Source organism: Polypterus senegalus, chromosome 6 (assembly GCF_016835505.1).
Source record: "Polypterus senegalus isolate Bchr_013 chromosome 6, ASM1683550v1, whole genome shotgun sequence".
NCBI lineage: Eukaryota > Metazoa > Chordata > Cladistia > Polypteriformes > Polypteridae > Polypterus > Polypterus senegalus.
In genome coordinates this window covers 152,282,152-152,302,398 of record NC_053159.1, presented here as the reverse complement: position 1 = coordinate 152,302,398, position 20,247 = coordinate 152,282,152, and the positions used below count along the sequence as shown (strand labels likewise).

The 20,247-nt window shown below is 39.6% G+C and overlaps 1 protein-coding gene across 1 annotated transcript; it reads right to left on the bottom strand.

Annotated features, from left to right (window-relative positions):
- Positions 1 to 5,407: 5,407 nt before the first annotated feature.
- LOC120531714 (C-X-C chemokine receptor type 4-like) lies at positions 5,408 to 8,378 on the bottom strand. The gene is made up of 2 exons (XM_039757381.1): positions 8,270 to 8,378; positions 5,408 to 7,013 (listed from the first exon to the last, which is right to left on the bottom strand). Exons 1-2 carry the CDS (start codon positions 8,285 to 8,287, stop codon positions 5,946 to 5,948), a joined length of 1,086 nt encoding a protein of 361 aa, XP_039613315.1. The 5' UTR covers positions 8,288 to 8,378; the 3' UTR covers positions 5,408 to 5,945.
- Positions 8,379 to 20,247: the final 11,869 nt, after the last annotated feature.

Genomic DNA, 20,247 nt, shown 5'->3' with positions numbered 1-20,247 from the left:
GTTTAAGCAAAAGAAGATTAAGAGGTGACATGATTGAAGTGTTTAAAATTATGAAGGGAATTAGTACAGTGGATCGAGACTTGTATTTTAAAATGAGTTCATCAAGAACACGGGGACACAGTTGGAAACTTGTTAAGGGTAAATTTCGCACAAACATTAGGAAGATTTTCTTCACACAAAGAGAACCACAGACACATGGAATAAGTTATCAAGTAGAATGGTAGGCAGTAGGAATTTAAAGACCTTCAAAGCTTGACTTGATGTTATTTTGGAAGAATTAAGTAGATAGGATTGGCAAGCTTTGTTGAGCTGAATGGCCTGTTCTCATCTAGACTGTTCTAATATTCTAAAAAAATAGTGTGTAAACGTAATCCAAATACCTATATGTATAAATATGTAAAAATAAAATTGTAATATCCTCTGTCTGTCTTTGGAACTCTCAGCTTCATCTAAAGTTATTTAATCGTTCTGTACACAAAGGACTTAATTTCAACCCTTAGATCACATCTTGTCTGTTTTTTGTTTGTTTGTTTGTCATTCATGCAAAAACATCTGTACCATTTTTCATAAAATTTGTCATGTAGGATGAAACTGTTCCAGCTTAACATATAGGTTACATGGTGTAAAAAAAATTCATTAAGGATGTTATAACAGTAGGGGCACAAAATGTACATTATTCCAAAATTCACCAATCTTGCAATAATGAATGAGCTGATCTTAATAAAATGTTGCATGTATAATAAAGAAGAACCAACTTAGAATCCAGGTGACATGGTGTTTCACAGTTTGATCAAGAAATTTGTAATTAGGAAGATAAAAGATGCATCACTCCAAAACAGCTGAGGTCATACTTCATAAATTTTGCATTCGAATTAGTGTACTTAGTTTAGATTAGATTAGATTAGATTTGATAAACTTTATTAATTTCAAAATTCAGATGCATATGGCAGCAGAAAATGAAAAAAAGGATACAGTCTCACAGGACAAATAATAGAGCCAATCAATCAATCAATCAATCAATTAATTCATAAATAAATAAATGTTTATTGTGCAGATATTTCAAAATTAATTTAACAAGTACATCGGGAGGAAGCATTAAATTGCCTTATAGCCGTGGGAAGAAAAGTTTAATTTTTAAGCTTACAAACCCTTAATGCACTACAGGGTTGGTCAAATGTTCCATCGAGAAATGGGGTTGTACTGGGGGGTCAGGCCACAAAACCAAAACTGTGTTATCACAACAAAACTGTTCAGCCAAGGGAAATATGGAGTACTTGCCCTGTCATTTTGGTGTGGCCCTAAAGTGATTCAGTGGAAAAGCCAGCGGGAGGATGGTGGTGACAGGGGACAACACAAAACTGGCTGTGTTTACTTTCACAATATTTCACATTTACATTTTTGTTCATGTAATTTAAAATTTAGGCTTCATGGAAGTTCAAAAATTGCACTGGGAGGTCATAATAGGAGGACTAACAGCACAAAAAACACCTTACTCCTGAAAGAGCTGAGTAAATGTTCATGAAATTTTGCAGTTTTTTAAATATGGTTAACCTGACTTAACACAGAGAGGGTATGGAGTTTGGAAAGTGGCATCATGAACAGGGATTCAATAGAGGGAATAACACAAGAACTTACATGCCAAATTAGTGATTCAGTTACTCAGCAAGTCATCCAGTTTATTAACATGGGATTAAACATCTATTTATGAGAACACAGTCAACCAAGAAATACAAACAACTAGCGTTGATGGCTCCAACCCAGCAGGAGTTACTGCAGTTATGGAGTCCAATCATACCCAAACAGAACAAATTCCTGACTCATGAGAGCAGAGAAGGTGATTGAGAGGATGGATGGGACACTTGCATTTCAGCCAGCAATGACAAAAGGGTCAGCATTTAAAAAAAAACACAAGTAATTCCTTTCATACTTTAGATGCCATAATGGATGGAGAGGCCTTTAGCCTGAGATTACAAATAATATCTTACCAGGGACAAAGACTAATGGATGGACTGAAAGAGTTCATCTACCAAAGACAATTCATCCCCCAGTATGACAGGTGTCCATGCTTGTCTGGCAAAGTCCCAGAATGGACACCAACAGATATGCATGGGAGCTGTAGTTGTGAAGAGCAACCCTGTTGGGGTCCTGAGGTGCCACACGAGAGCACTGCCACCAGAAGACCACCCTGCTTTGGAAAGCTTCCCCATGACCCGGAAGTGCTTTCAGCCATGCCATGCCAACATAAAAACAGCTGCCTCATCTTGATCAGAGAGTCTGAGTCAGGAGAAGGAGGACGACACTCACTGTTAGGGTGACAGGAGACAGAAAGGTGTTTGAGTTATTGGATTATATTGTGTGGACAGACCTAAAAGTCTGTCAAGGTATTGCTATAAAATAAAATAACTCTTTTAACTTGGAACTGTGTCTGTGATAGTTATGTCTGGTGTTTGAGGTGTCCCTAAAGAGTCCACAACATTTATGGAAATATACCCATGCAATGCCACATATAAGATGGTTTCTAAACCTTCATTACACACCTGATGAAGGCTATATTCCTGAAATGTACTTTTTACCTATTTTCCTTTATGGTGTTTAAATAACCTTTAACTTTGTTTCCTTTGCAAATGTATGGTGATGTCACTCTTCACTAAATCACAAATATTTGCGTATATAACAAAAAGAGTAAAAATGCAAGTTTTACCTTATTGTGTGAGCAATAATGAATGTGCACTCAAAAACATCAATTTCAGTAATTAACAAAACAACATTTATGGCGGCACGGTGGTGCAGTGGTAGCGCTGCTGCCCTGCAGTAAGGAGACCTGGGTTCATTTGCATGTCCGTTCGTTCATTCTTCTGTATGGAGTTTGCATGTTCTCCCCGTGTCTGCGTGGGTTTCCTCCCACAGTCCAAAGACATGCAGGTTAGGCGCATTGGCGATCCTAAATTGTCCCTAGTGTGTGCTTGGTGTGTGTGTGCCCTGCGGTGGGCTGGCACCCTGCTCAGGATTTGTTCCTGCCTTGCACCCTGTGCTGGCTGGGATTGGCTCCAGCAGACCCCCGTGACCCTGTGTTAGGATATAGCGGGTTGGATACTGACTGACTGACTGACATTTATGAGTTAAATATAACACAAATACCAACAACCACAAGTGTGCAGACAGTGCAGACCAATACATAGCACACTGAACAAAATTATCAAACTGTGAATGTTTTTCTTTTAATGTACCAGAAAAACTGTGGTCAGCGACCCCTTGTAAATAATCCCAAGGAATGAGTGCTAGTGAATAAATCGTCGTCTAGTAGCCAATGCATGTCAAGTTGCAGCTGTTAATACTGACTTAAAGAATATCATCAATACTTTCTTCAGATCATCACGAATCCAATCTCAACACATCCATTGTATTTACACCTTACAGCTTTCCCTCAGAGGAGGGATGTTCAAGATTAATCGGCTGAATTAAACCTGACACTTCAGTACACATTACCTCAATGGGGGAAAACAAAGCGTCAAAATAAGAATAGGAATAGATCACCCACAGCAGAGTCTCTAGATCAGTGATTCTTAACCTTTTTTGAGTCACGGACCCCTTTAAGAATCTGATGAAAGCTATGGACTCCCTTCCCCAGAAATGCTCACATAAGCACAACTTTGCATGCAATGAATATAATGTACTTTTTTTATCGAGATTTGATTGTCTCATACATAAGTGACATACACAAAGTATTATTAAACTTTAATGTAAACAATCTAAAAACACACTCAGTTTTTTATGCAAAACGCAATGGCCACTCATTATAATTATGAAATACTTATGCAAATTAAAACGGATTTACTACTACTACATCCATCCATTTTCCAACCCGCTGAATCCGAACACAGGGTCACGGGGGTCTGCTGGAGCCAATCCCAGCCAACACAGGGCACAAGACAGGAACCAATCCCGGGCAGGGTGCCAACCCACCGCAGACTACTACTACATCTATTCTAAATCAACAGTACTGGGGTGTATAGTGAATATGTTCATTTTTATCTGACCTCCTGAAACCCATCCAATGACTCCTTAGGGGTTCACAGACCTCAGGCTAAGACCCCCTGCTCTTGATGGATATTGCATGCTGGGAGTAGTATTAAGAAAAGAAATATAGGAATACAGCAGTGTCATAACAATACACAGTGTACTCCTCAGCTAAATCTTGCCAGTCTAGTTTCTAAGCTGCTGACATCTGTTTTGTGCCAAGATGGCCTCTGGGTCCTTAAACGTGAACTGGATAAGAGAATTTAAAACGAACGAATGGGTTGATTCAGATAAATGGATATGTGACCGGATGGTCCCTAACTGTTCCCTCTACTGGTCAAGATTGTTAGATGTTGGAAAACAAGCATGCAGTGTATTTTTATTGAAGATTTGTGGTGTAGTGGTTAAACCTTTGAAGCTCAAACTCTGAGGCTGGTGGTTCAGATCTCACTACTGACACTCTGTGACCATAAGCACGCCACTTCATCTGACTGTGCTCCAAATGGAAAAGTTAAAGAAACAGCCAATCATATCAGTCAAATGTTGTAAGTCCCCGTGGATAAAGGAGGCAGCCATGCAATAATAATAGTGGTGGTCCAGTGATTAAATGGCTCATACTTTCAGGGTTTCCAGGTTTGATTTCCAGTCTGTGGCCACTGCAGTTTTCTTTCCACACCCCAAAGACAAGCATATTAGATCAATCAGTATTTATAAAAGGCCCCAGTGTCTGAGCGTGTGTCCCATCCAAAGTTAGCTCCTGCTTCAGGTCTGGTGTATATAGCTTTGGGAAATTAATGGACTGAAAAAAGTATTCCATATAACACTATTACTGACAATAGCAACCCCAACTCCTTTGACTCTAAGGATCCCAAAATGTTTGAATGTTTTTTTATTTAACGGAAATCTTTTTTCAGTTTTACTTTCTATGGCACAACTTACAACCAGAAGTTGACTAATTAGCAATATTGACAACAATCTCCTTTCAGTTTTGGTTTCCTGCCCGGTGGCCAATGCTGTCAGGACAGGCTTTAGCTCTTGAACTGGGTAAACGTGTTATCATATTAAAGTTAATACGTATTTGGACAAAAAGTTAATTATTCATAAAGCAACAAATTACTATCTGCTATGTGCCAGATAAAGAAAAAGTCCCTCTTTGAAGTTGTAGGGGGGTTTCCCAAAAACAAAAGTACAAAATCTCAAATTATTATTCTACTAAACCACTTTGAATCCCCAGGGTTCTCTGATGAAAGCCACCAGAACAATTTCTTAAATTTATAAAGGAAATGAATGCCATGAAACACCCACCACCATCTAGGAAGTTCCAAGAACTGGATGAAACATGCACCATCCAATAAAATAATAATAAAAAAGAACACACACAAACAGAAAAGTCCTTACGGCAGAACATTTTTATTAATATGCAAACCTTTTGAAATGAAGTAATTTTTTTCCAATAATTATCATTGCTTATAGTTATCCGAACAATAGATATATGAGCTACATATTTTAAGTGCTAACGCAACTGGAACACTGAAAAATTGACTTAAAAAACACTGCATTTAACATCACACTTTTCTGATGATTGTAAAATATTGGGTGGGAAAATTATTATTATGAATTGCTGCAATGAAATGTACGGAAGTAATGTAGAGCATAACATTTGTTATTTAGTAGCTTAACTTCTGGCCAATCAATGGCCTATAGGCTCTGCCCATTTATTTTCACAATTTTAGATAAGAAAACAAACACAGTCTTAAATAGAACACACGCTGAACAGAGGCAAACACAAAAACACATACAACTTCAATAAAAACTATGTACAGTTACAAATGTAGTCAGTCCCTTGTTGAACTTGAGCACAAAGTCCTTTAAGGTGCCCACTCGAGGAGTAAACAGTTTTAAATAAAAACCAGCCCATCTCGCCTTGGTTAGCTGGAATGGAAACTGGAGGACTCGGACTCTGTGGACACTGATGAAAGCCCAGTTCGTTTTTGCTTTGAGAGCATTTTCAAGCTGGATCCTCGGCTGAAGGACAGTGCGTTTCTCGCGGACTTCTTGAACTTGGCACCCAGGAATGCGTACAAAATGGGATTGAGGCAACAGTGGAAATATGCCAGGGGTTCTGTAATCATAATCCACATGCTCAAAACGTCTTCTAGATGGCAGCTGTGCTTGATGACATTCAGCATCATTAAGGCATCAATGAAAATGCCAATGCAGTATGGGAGCCAGCAAGAGAAGAAGGCGATGATGAGGAAGACGGTGGTCTTTAGAGCCTTACGTTTCTGCACACCTTTCGAACCTTGGGAAAGCTTAAGGATAATAACACAGTAGCAGGACAGAATTACCAGGCCAGGCATCAGCAAACCAACAATAATGTGCTGGAAACGGAAAACAATGTTCCAGGTTAGAGAAGAAGCCGGAGGGTACACATGCTCGCATACCACTCTGCCGTCTGAATTATGAACTGAGGCAAACACAAGGTCCGGGACTGTGAGAATTAAAGCGGGTAGCCATGCACCTATATAAATAACCCTGTCGGCCAGCAGCATCCTCAGCTCTTGACTACTGGTGGCATGCACAACTGCCATGTAGCGGTCGAGACTGATGAATGCCAAAATGAGAACACTGCTGTACAGATTTACAGTGTAGATGCTGTGTACCATCTTGCACAGAACACCACCAAAGTGCCAGCTGCTGGCAGCATATGCTGCCCAAAAGGGCAAGGAAAGCACAAACAGGAGGTCTGCCACAGAAAGATGGAGTCTGTACTTGTCGGTCATCGTTTTGGACTTTTTCTGGTAGCCCATCACAATGATCACCAATCCGTTGCCAAAAATGCCCATGATGAAAATCACGGAGTAAATGACGGGGAGAAAAATCTGCTTAAAGTCGCTGTATCCACTGCTCTCGCAAGGCAACTTATAATCGATTTCGTATCCTGATCCGGACTCATCAGTCATGTTTTCTATCGAAAAGTCCACCTCCAGGACACCCTATAAGAAACAGAACACGGAGAGTCAGTTGGCTGTCTTTTTTTTCCATACAAAACACACAAGAACAGGTAAATTTCACAGGGATTTCCCAAGAACGAGTTCCTGCTAAAAAACATTCAACACACATGCAGAAGAGAAGAAAAGCGAAACCAGTCATATAGAAATGCCATGCATAATTAGTTTACAACTAATGGTCCCTTAGGGGGTCCTCAAATGTCATTGCCCTACAGCTAGAAACTATATCTTAAACCGACTTTGTAAAATGTTTTAAGATTTTTAAGCCGTTAAAATACGCTTTAAAATTTTGATTTTTTTTTTAATTCGAAAATTATTTACATTATGGCAAAACCATCACTTAGTTATTACTGTACATCTATGCAGCATTTATGAAAATACGCAAGATCAGACAAATGTGGAATCCTAGCACTCGCTTTCCTACGCAGCCATGTTTTCGCTGGACGTCGCACCTGTGTGGTGTACGGATTAGCACTGCTTGCTGCCTTTGTATGTAACGGGGAGACAAGCTCCAAATCCCCGACTCTGGCACGCATTCTGTTGCGTTTGCGGGTTTTCTCCCACTGCCCATTGGCAGGCAGCGTAGACGGAGAATGAGGGATTACAGTACACGTTTGTGGCCGGGCGGCCGTGCGTGCGCTCTTCTTTGGACAGGCGCCTCGTGCAGCGCAGAAGAGCCCCGTTTAGTTGCCGATGCAACTCCATTGGGCACCTGCCACCCTGTAGTGTAGACTTGGGTTCAGAAATGGGAAGACTACGTCACGCCTGTAACTACCTATTGGATACTGACAAAAGCACGAAACACCTTAAACTGTTAGAGATGACGAAATGTGTCGTGTAAAAAGAAATGCTAGACTAGTACGACGGCGCTGACTAACACACATATAATATATTTTTCGTTTTAGCTTAGATTTTTTTAAATTCACATATAGATCTAATGCGGCATTTCAGTTTATAGTGCATGAGGAGTTAAACCATGCCTGCATGTCTTTGGGTAGAGTCCTTTGAAGGGAATTTTTCGAAATGATATTAGTGTTCATTTACAATTGATGAGCAACGACAGCATCACAACACCTGCTGATCGCTCATATTCTTCAGATTTCATTAACCAAACGTCTGCGCTTAAAAATAATTTAAAAAAAAAACACGACATCCACGGCGGACTCGCTCTCTTATTAGAAGGAAAACATACACCACGTGCTAAACCAAAGCAGAATGAAGGATAACTGAATTTTACTTACATCGTATGCACCTTCCATGATTAGCAGTTAGCAGCCAACTCTTTTCGTTGCTTTCAGCCGCGTGTGTCAACTGATGCCACTTTGTATCTCGTCTGAAACCCTCTCAGTTTGAGAAACTTTCTTTAAAACTTCGGCGCAATTAGTTTGAATACAAAACCACGCCTCCGGGGCGGGTTAAGACCTTGACGTCAATCAATTTGTTCCTGTTTTTTCTTCCAAGGGTGCAGGTGGCTGGTTAACTGTTTTCGTTGGATTCATCCGGTGATATTTTAAGCGCCTTTCATCTCTGATATTAGAGCGGCATGTAACTAGTAACTTGTGTATAATAAAAACATCAATATTAAGAAGCACATTGTAACGCACTAAACACATACATTATGTAACTACTGCGCAGAAGCTGAAACTTTTTTATGGTAGTGGCGGCATAGTGGACTAAACAAAGTAGGTACTTGAAAATAATTTGAAGCCATTTGCACACTTTTCGTGTAATAATAATAATAATAATAATAATAATAATAATAATAATAATTCTAGCACACGTTATACGACTTTGTATTGTTGTAAGCACCTGCAGAAAACTGATGAATGGATGGTGGAATGATAATTACAATAAAATAATACTTTAACGCATTCACACACTTTACAATAATAAGAAAGATGCATTAACAGAATGTTACGTGCTGGATGGTATTTTCTGTGAGACTGAATGCAGCAATTACTCTTGCAATAAGTTGGGTGTTAGAAAATAAATGTGTTTTTAAGAAGAACATATATAAATAATTTTAAAGATGCCACGTTTTGTTCGACGATCTCGGGGTGCGGGTGCCAAACCGTTCAAGGTATTCTTTCCGATTGGCACGCAGGACTGTTGGAGGTCGAAAGCACGTAATGCCCGACCACAAACAACAACGGTTGTCTGCTACTCATCTCACTTTTAAACTTCTCAGCAAACAGTAGCCGTGGCAGAAGCCAAGACCAAACATGACAATTTTTTTTAGAAAATAAATGATTCTGCTGCATCACAGACCTAGTCTGAATTGATTCAAAGTTGTGAGCCCCACGTTTTCACTATTAAAAGAATCGAGGAGAAAGAAACGTGGTTATGAGGTCTGGCCATCCCTTTAGGCACCCCCTAAACGCTTGAATCATTTATTCAGCTTGGCTTAAATGACTGAACTGTAACTCGGTATACATTATATATCTACACGAATACCTAAGAGATCGGAGTTCGAATGGCGGTCGAGTCACCCTCTAACTATTGTTAATATATTATCTCCCTGTCTACGTGGTCTTTCTTGGGTGAACGAATTTTCTTTCAAATCTACAAACCGTCAAAGGGATTGGAAACTACAGGCATGGAAGGCTTCAGTGTGCTTGACTGTGAAGTGGCACCAGATACAGGGCTGCTTTCTGGTTCATGCCCGATGATGTCTTGGTAAATTTGACTCCCCGCGACTTTGTATTGGAGTATTGTTCAGAATATAGGCGGATAACAAAACTAGATTCACCCATTTCTGTCCTCGTGCCCCTAGCGACTCAACCTCAGCTCGTGATCAGATCTTGTAACCACGCGCCGCGCGTACGCACCCGCCCACATTTAAATGAGAATAGAGTCATCTGGGGGCGGTGCCTTAGGGTCGCACACAGCAGAATGTATTTCTTTTTCACTATGGTGTTATCAAGTCCCTCTGATCATTCGGGAAATTTTAGAAAATATCTATCTATCTATCTATCTATCTATCTATCTATCTATCTATCTATCTATCTATCTATCTATCTATCTATCTATCTATCTATCTATCTATCATATAGTGCCTTTCATATCTATCTATCTATCTATCTATCTATCTATCTATCTATCTATCTATCTAGTTTTTTAAATATGATTTTAATTGGAATCTTGCCTGATGTTCAAAGCTACAAATATCTTTTTCCATTGTGGTGTCTATGTGTATATACAGTTGGTTTCTCGTTTGCCACCTCCTAAAACTGAGCATAAAACTTACACAATTCATGGATTTAAATTTGTGAAAACTTTTCCCAGTGATCAGACCATGAGACCATAAGCAAGTTTGCAGTAAGAGGATTTCCAATAAAATTAAGATGGACTTCTTCTTTCTGTAGTTCTAATAATAGCATTGTCAAGTGTCATTGTTTTATTGCTAAATATTTCACACTACAATTTGTCACATATTCTTAATTTATTATATTTTACAAACAATTTACTTCTACTCTTAATTGTCCCTAGTGTATGCTTAGTGTGTGGGTGTGGATTGGTTCTTGCCTTGCGGCCTGTGTTGGCTGGGATTGGCTCCAGCAGACCCCCGTGACCCTGTGTTTGGATTCAAAGGGTTGGAAAATGGATGGATGGATTTACGTCTACTGTATTTTTTATGACATGCTTTTCCATTGTGAAATTATCCATCAATATACTGGATCCACCTAATCCAGTTTAAGTAAGGAAGAGCACAAGTTTATCACAACAGCATCGGTCACAGGGCAGGGTTCAAATCCTAGTTGGGTCATTGCCAATTTGGTGTTTGCTTTTTCTCCCAGTGCCGGTGTGGATTTCCTTCACATACTCTGTTATTCCCTTCAACATCTTTGAGGTTTGGAAAGGCACTATATTCTTCTTCTTATCCTATAAATGTGCATGTTAGATTAATTGGTGACTCTGCACTTGGTTTAAATATGTGAGTATGGAAGTGTGCATTAGGGTGCCCTTTGATATACAGTAACTGGCATCCAATCCATATATGTTAGGTAGAATGCCTAGAGGGGGCTGGGCGGTCTCATGGCCTTGAACCCCTGCAGATTTTATTTTTTCTCCAGCCATCTGGAGTTTTTTGTTTTCATTTTTTCTGTCCTCCCTGGCCATCGAACCTTACTTTTATGCTATGTTAATTAGTGTTCCCTTATTTTAATTCTTACTTTGTCTTTTTTCCACTTTCTTCATCATGTAAAGCACTTTGAGCTACATTATTTGTATGAAAATGTGCTATAGAAATAAAGATTGTTGTTGTTGTTATATATGGCTCCTGAGTGGGTGCTTTCTACAAAAAGTATTATTTTAAATAGGTAGATGCTGATAAGATGCTGCAGTGCTAACAAAGCTGCCTCTTGATAAGGAGACTGGGGCTCATATCCCTGGTGCTAAATCTGTATGTAGAGCTTGTATGTTTTCCACCACATGCTCCAGTTTTCCCACCATGGTCCAATGACATGCAAGTTAGAATTGCAATGCTAAATTAGCTCTAGGATGTGTGTGTGTGTTCACCCTGTGAAGGACTGGCACCCTGTCCGGGCACTGTTCCTTCCTTGTGCCTGATGTTTGCTGGGATGGGCTATAGCTTCCCTACAAACCTGCTCAGGAAAAGGTAGGTTTGGGACTTTATGGATAGTCGCTGATGATTTACTAACAACATCTACTGTAATTTTTACCTGTTGGATGAGGATCTCTTATATATGTTTTACAGGATATTTATCAAAAATAAGGAGTTATTTATATCTCTTTCCACCCAAAGCAAAATGGTGAATATGGCAGCCTTGTAAATTCAATAAATCCATCCATTTTCTAAATGGCATTTCCTGGTGATGGTCTTCAAAATAACAATCTGAGCAGGACAGAGTAGGTTTCCACATTAGCTTTTCTTGGAGGATTCCCAGGAATTCATTCACAAGTTAGTTGTGAGATATAATTCCTTGATTCTGTCCTGGGGTCTCATCCAGTACACTTCTTATAAAAGGTGCTCTTGTTATTCACAAGTGAGTCTTCGTAGTCTTCTTTTGGGGTGTCTTTGATTGCCGAGCTGCTCACCTTGTGACTATTAGTCCACCAGGCTCATGATGTTAACAGACGCCCTGTGCTCCTGAGAGGGTCATCATTGACAAACAGAGCTTAGGTAAGTGACCAGCAAAGGGTGATTGATACACGTGTGCCCCATGAGATTTTCAGTAATTATTTGAAGATGCTCACCTGGTGTTAGTTCACATATTCTAAGTCTAAATCAGCCATAGTCTGTTTGGCTATCTAGAGCTTCCATGTTTGCTTTGATTCAAAGCCAGTGTAGTGAGAAGTATGAGTGAAGCTGATCAGTACTGTTGACCCATCTGACTATCCATTCATCTTTGGACCCTGCTTTCTCCATTGTGAGTTTTCAGAAAATTGATGCCTATCCTAGCAGCACTGTGCCGCTCCATTGCAAGTCTCTCATCTACATCAACTAACACTACACCCATCTGAGACACCAACCGCCATAGCACACACACCTGCCTGATATGAGAATAAACTAGCAGAATTACAGAAAACCCATCGCATTTGATTACATCTTGCCTGAAGAAGGGGCCTGAGTTGCCTTGAAAGCTTGCATAGTGTAATCTTTTTAGTTAGCCAATAAAAGGTGTCATTTTGCTTGGCTTTTCTCTACATTCATAACAACACCCTAGTACTACAGAAACCCATCTATAGAAAACATACAAACTGCATGCCGAATGTTCCAGGGACAGGAGCTAAGGCCATGGCTGCTAACCTATTTTTAACATCCATAGATTCATCCATCCATTTTCTAAAATGGCTTATTTCAGGTTCAGAGGGAACCATAGTCTGTTCCTTGTGCACAACAGAAGATCTGCCAATGGACAGGATGCCAGTTTGTTGCAGGGGTCACACAATGGACCCAATTTAGAGCCTGGAATCAACCTATCACATGTGTGTCTGGGACGTGGGGGAAAAAAATAAATAAATAAAACCAAGGGCTCAGAGACCAGCATGGTGCAGACATAGATAGATCATAGAGCAGTAAAAGAAAGTACCTGTGTCAAGATTTGACTCCAGTTTCCAGGAACTTGAAGGCTGCTGGAAAAAACAGTACACCCTCATCCTAAATTAGTTTCATTCCTTTAAACACTGGAATTGCTTTAAAGCTAGATAGACATATTTTTAAAATCCTATTTGAGCATTGAAAAAACTATGTAAACAACACTCCGACTGCAAAGCAGTGGCATATGATATGCCAAAAAAGGTGTTTGTGTGAAAGGTGTTAAATAGAATACACTTTTTTTTTAAGACATTTTTTCAGTCTCTACAAAACTCAACAGGTAATAATATACAAAGAGCTGACAGTTTCCTAAACATGACTGTTCATTTATGCATTTGGTATATTGCTTAAAAAGACTGACCCATTCAGTAGCACTCATTGACTTTCCCAGGGCTGCTCAGTGGACTGTATGCAAAGCTGGATTTGCCAAGGACAGAATATAAAAACAGCATTACCATCACTATCAGTTACCTCAACTCGATGGATGTATTAAGTGCCTGGCTTAAGTTATTTGATAACCTGCTATCTTTATTGCACCACTTCTTCTTATTTTAAAGAGTTTTGTAAACATGCCATCAGACACAAGGGAACAATTAAAGGCTATCTCATTGCATCTGAATGGGTGTGTGCGTGCCATGGCTGTCAGGGCCCGACTCACATGCCATCAGCCAGTTTGTTTTAAGTAAACAGTCCTGTGTTACCTAATTTGATAATAGGCTGCTCTTGCTGGATGAGTGTGTTAGACAATAAATGCTGTGGATGTTTTTTATTTATATGTGAGTGTTTGTATGTAATCAGGAGAGTGTGTCTGCTTTAAAATATGGGCCACTGGAGCAAGGTGCATTCAGAGAGCTGCATTATTCAAGAAAACAGGACTCTGAAAGACAATAAGCAGAGGCTATGCAAGGTGTTGGCCCAAATACTTCATTGTGTGTGTGTGCGTGTATGTGTGTGTGTGTGTGTATCAGGCTTAGGGTGGAGGGGGGTATTGTTGGTGGGGCTAAAGGATTTAAACCAATTCATAGAGGTGAGTAATACTGTAGCACTGGCTTTTGTCATGAATACAAAAGAGGTGAGACATACTTAGAATACAAACATTGTGTGAAGTAGGAGATAAAAGCAAGTGCTCATAGTAAAGTAGCAGGATATAAAATTCAAACTAGTGTTATTAGAGCTTCGAGCAGTAGCACAAAATACTGTAGGATCTAATTACAAAAGGCTCCATCTTAACAGTACAAACAGACAAAATGGAGTCACTTGTAAGATTGACACCTTTCTTTTTAGTACAGGACCATCCAAGAAATGAATATTTATAGTAAGACACAATATAATAGACAGACAGATACTGTATCACAGGCACTATAAGCCAGATGGATTCATATTTAAGGCACAATATAATAGATGTAGAGATAGATAATAAAATGCATTATATAATAGATAGATAGATAGAACACAGTTAAGTCCTCCTTCAATCTTGTCAGTGATTTAATATTTATGAAACCTTACAGAAATTAAATGATTTGACACAATTCTCTCCTAGCATTTTGTGTTACTGTGTTTTTTATTCTTGCTTGCTATATCTTATGCTGATTGAAAACTTTGCATTTCATGTATTAATCTATTGTTTGGTGTTTCATATTTGGTATTAGTTAATATCCATTGTTTCAAATGTAATCTTTTTCTATGGTATTTCATGCTTTGTACTCTTTTGAATATTTGTAAAGTGCTTTGAATTGGAAAGGTGCTATATGAATAAAATGTATCATTATTATAACAGATAATAAAAGCATGATGGACAGATATTATCCTAAGTGTGCATTTTAGCTGTATATAGTTAACATTAAGTGTCCTTGGTAAAAACACAAAATATACAAACTATCCAACCCGCTATATCCTAACACAGGGGTTCGCTGGAGACAATCCCAGCCAACACAGGGTGCAAGGCAGGAACAAATCCCTGGTCAGGATGCCAGCCCACCACAGGGCACGCACACACTAGGGCCAATTTAGGATCGCCAATTTATCTAACCTGCATGTCTTTGGACTGTGGGAGGAAACCGGAGCGCCCGGAGCAAACCCACACAGACATGGGGAGAACATGGAAACTCCACGCAGGGAGGACCCGGGAAGCGAACCCAGGTCTCCTAACTGTAAGGCAGCAGCGCTACCACTGCACCACCCTTATACAAACTAATATTATTATTATAGGTTTGACAAGTTATGATTATTTATATATATTTATAATTGCTTATTTTATTTTTTTTTTCTGGCTAGATGCTAAGAAAAAAAATCCATACAGTAACTTGCTTGTGCTCCAATCGTAAAAATGTTTTTTTCGTGGTTAATATCACAACAACATCAATAATAATAATAATAATTTGAAAAGAACACCTAAATTTTAAAAAGTTGCTTTATAAAAATAATGATAGGTATTGCTATACAGCAATAGATAGATAGATAGATAGATAGATAGATAGATAGTGAAAGAAACTCTATGATAGATTTCAGAAGCATTTGGCATATAGCAGAAGTGAACCTTGCATGCAATGTCAGCCTATTACAGTAGATAACTAATTAAACAAAAAATTGTCAGCTCTACTCAGCACTACCCGATATATTAGAATAACCCCTAATTACAGAAAAGCAGGGGAAACAAAATGGCAGTTAATTCACACTGTAAATAAGAAAGTGAGATTAAATATCATTTTGGGGAAAATAATAAGTAAAATATAGATATTTCTGAAAGTGAAAGATAAAAAATTCAACTGCTTTCCCATTGCCTAGTTTGCAGGCAGTTTCCAAGGTTCATCTGATTTAAAATGTGTGGGTGTTTTGCTGTTAATGAATCCTACATGAAACTCCAGAGGTGCTATGATGTCAATCCTTGCTATAGTCTTAACTGTGCCACTCAAGAGAATAACTTGGAAAGCCAAAGATCAAAATGCATAGGCATGCAGGCCGTTCTGGAAACAACCATAATGCACTCCTGCCGTGTTTGTCACAGATGTCATGATGTGATACAATGAGCGAGTGCAAAAAAATGTCCCAAAGACAACCTGATGTCTCATTGTAGAGAATGAGCTGTGACCTTAACTGCAGGGCTGCTAGTGACAGTAAAGTGAGAAGCCCCAAGTCACTTAGACAATAGCCTGCAAAGGACAAAAGTCTGTCTTATCTCAGAGAGTTGGCTTCCTCTGGTTGATTACTGCCAAGTAAAGCATGATGGATTTCATTATAGTCAGAAATAAATAATCTGCCACTGAATTAAAACAACCTTTTACAAACAAAATAATAAGAATTGCTTCTTATAACATTCACACCATGTCATTTTATTTACTGGTTAGGTATAGCAGTAAATGCTTATAGGTAAGTTATCATAAATAAATGGGTAAGCATTTGCATGTTACAGTTCCAGGTCTCTCATGATGACTTTTTCATATGAAATGTGTTTTAATTGCCTTGCCTTTTTTTTCATACATGCAGACAGACAGACAGACAGACATTCTCAAACCAACAGGGCACACATGCAGAGTACCAATTTGCCTACCACACAAATCCTTCTGGGAGAATACTACTAGTTGTCCCTCTCTTGAGACCTGGGCGTCCTGCTTAGGGAGACCTGTAACTGGGCTCTCATCCTTACTGGCCTTTATTTCTCTGTTTTCACTTCTTTTTCTCATCCCCATGGATTCTTCTTTAACACTGAGGTTGCCCTTTAAAGGGTAACTTGCCCTCCTTAGCAGACTTTACTTCTGGCATGTGGCAATTATCAGACTAATTAGGAATCTTTTAAACTTTTTTAGCAGTATGGCCATCTGCCCTAAAGGCGACTGCACACCCTATCTCTCAGAGGCTCATTTTTGGAATTGGATCTATCTGAATTAGTATTTTCCTAGCAGCTGACAACATCTGTGTATTCAAGTTGAGCGTTTATATGTCTTTTTGACCAATTTTACAGATATACCTTCGTGACTTGTACTAAATAAAAATCTTTATTTCAGTACTCTTGCTTGTTTAGAGTTTGGTCTCTTTAATTCATTAATAATAATACTAATACATTTTATTTATAGGGCACCTTTCTCATACTCAAAGCACTTTGAATGATATACATTTTACACCAGGAAGTGGGGTAAAGTAGTTATTACTAGGGGACCATTACTGTGTGAGTTTGACACGAATTCAACCAGAATCTGATCAGATCTAAAAACCAAAGTGAAATCTTGGTAGGCACAGCAACAAAATGGCAGGTGCTTGCTGCATCACATCTCCAGAGAACAGGGCTCATCTGTTGACCAGGCCACAGTTTACTGCAGGTGGATGTTGTAGATTCTTTCTCTTGCCTATTCAGAAATGCTTTAGGACACTCCCGGTGTGTGTGAGACTCCCCTGAAACACACTGGTGCCCTCTCCAGCACTGGATCCTACATTAGGGCCTAATGGTTCTGACAAGATGTAGGTGGAAGGTTGGAGACCCTGCCCAGCCGTGATGTCTGGAAGGCCCAGGAGAGGGACAATATCTCCCATAGTCTGCATGGGGGCCACGGGATCAGAGCTTAGAAGCTCATCCCTGTTGGGGCCCATGGCCACCACCAGGGGGCACCCACAGGATCATGGAGCCCTGGAATGCAGTACTTCCACCACAACTGGAAGTGCTGCTGGAAGAGATTCCAGGCACACCCGGGGTGCTTCTGGTTGCACATGGAGCACTTGAGCCACACCAAGAAGTGCCAGTCAGAAGATCATCAGGAAGCACCTGGAGCACATCCGGGTGAAGTATAAAAGAGGCCGCCTCACTCTATTCGAAGAGCCGGAGTCAGGAGGCAGAGGAAAGAGCATGCGACGGGAGGAGTGGAGGTGGCGCAGAGAAGAAAAACAGATAGAAAAGAAGGGACTGAGAATATTGGTGGTGATTGTGTGCAGAACTGTAAAAATAAAACGTGTGTTTCGGAACATTTGGCATACGTGTCAGTCAGTGTCTGGCGTTCCACTATATATATATATATATATATATATATATATATATATATATATATATATATATATATGTAGTGGAAATAGCAGATTTTTTTTATTTTAATCAGGTTTGTTTTTCACTCCACTCTTAAGCCAGCTGGCCTTAGGTAGTATATTAGATAGATAGATAGATAGATAGATAGATAGATAGATAGATAGATAGATAGATAGATACTTTATTAATCCCAGGGGGAAATTTGTATTATCTAAGATGTCAGTGTAGAGCAGATATGTCACAGAAATCTTTATGATCACCCATTGTGTGTGTGTGTTAGAGCAGGGCAAATGATGAGGTCGGGCAAATCCTAAATGCTTGGGGTGCCAACCAGGCAAAACTCTATTTAATTCCAAGAAAAAAGAAACCTCTAAATAAAACGTGCACTCAATGGCATTTTCTAGTTGCAACAGTTCCCTTGAAACAGAAATCTTTAAAGGACACACTCTCTCCCTCTCTCATGCTCTTTATGGCAGTCAAGTCCGAAATATATATATACTAGCCGTTCCCTGTGGCCCCACCCGCGTAGTAGTGAAACAGGATAAACTTTAAAAATCATTAAACAAAAAGGTATCACTAGCTAAGCAGAGGCAAGGTACACTCCAAAACGCAGAGGCAGACCGACTCCCCATTCCTGACGTTACGCATCCCCCTCCACTCGGCCCACAGCCTCTGTCTCGGATTAGCGTGAATATATCGCTCCTGTAAGCGAACTACGATTCTTAGCGCAATGAGAGAAGTTGCCCCCGTGAGTGAAGAAGGCCCTGCCCCCCTCCCCTTGGCTCACTGCATCTCTCTTGGATTCACGCAAATAAATCAGTACCGCAAGTAAACTATGATACTTAGCGCGATGAGAAAAGTTGCAAAATCAACCAGAACGTTCAAGCAAATTACAGAAAAAATCTAAATCCATTAAGTAGTTCTCTCATGAAAAGCAGACAGACAGACAGACAAACAGGCAGAGAGGCGTAGTTTATATATCCATCCATCCATTATCCAACCCACTATATCCTAACTACAGGGTCATGGAGCCAATCCCAGCCAACACAGGGCTCAGGGCAGGAAACAAACCCTGGGCAGGGCGCCAACCCACCACAGGGCACACACACACACACACACCAAGCACAAACTAGGGACAATTTTTAGGATCACCAATGCACAGAACCTGCATGTCTTTGGACTGCGGGAGGAAACCGGAGCACCCTGAGGAAACCCACGCAGACACGGGGAGAACATGCAAACTCCATGCAGGGGGAACCCGGGAAGCGAACCTGGGTCTCCTAACTGAGGCTACCCACTGTGCCACCATGCCGCCCTAATATATATATTTATATACATGCTCAAAGTACAGTACAGTATATACATTAATACATATATATATAGTTTTATAGTTTTTTTATGTTGTTTTGACAATTGCATCCAATACATTCTTGTTTATTATGGAGAGTAGCGACGTGTTGCATGTCAAACTCATGTTCAAGCAAGAATTTCACTGTTCTCTGTACATATGATAAAAGTAATACTACTATTAGTATTATTATTGTGCTATCATGCTTTATGCTGTATAAAGAGTTGGCACAGCACAAACAGTGTTAACAATACCATTTGATGATTGGCAGTCTGGAGGGTAAGGCTTATCTTGGACAGGCCATAATTCAGTTCTGTACAGTTTATTTTACTAAACATACTTATGAGGTCAGCACACAATGCAATCGTTATAAAAATGATGTGAAAAATGGAATGAAACAATCACAAAACATAAAATAATGTTGAAATATTAAACAATATATACAAAAATATACATACACTTTATGTGCATTTACTGTATACTGTATATAATAGACATTATAGATCAAACACACTTCAATCTTTTCAAGTTTCAGATAGATAGATAGATAGATAGATAGATAGATAGATAGATAGATAGATAGATAGGGGATCATTTGGGATAAACAGAGATGACATCGAGCACAGACTCACTCATCCTAATCCAATTATCTGTTTGCTCAGATGTATTCTGCATTTCATCCAGGCATCATATGGGTGAAGCAGAGTATGCTGTGAGGGGTTTGTTGTAAAGCATGGCACACCCATGTACACACCCATACTCTAGCTGAGAGTTTACATGTACCCAATGCCTCTTAGAGAATGTG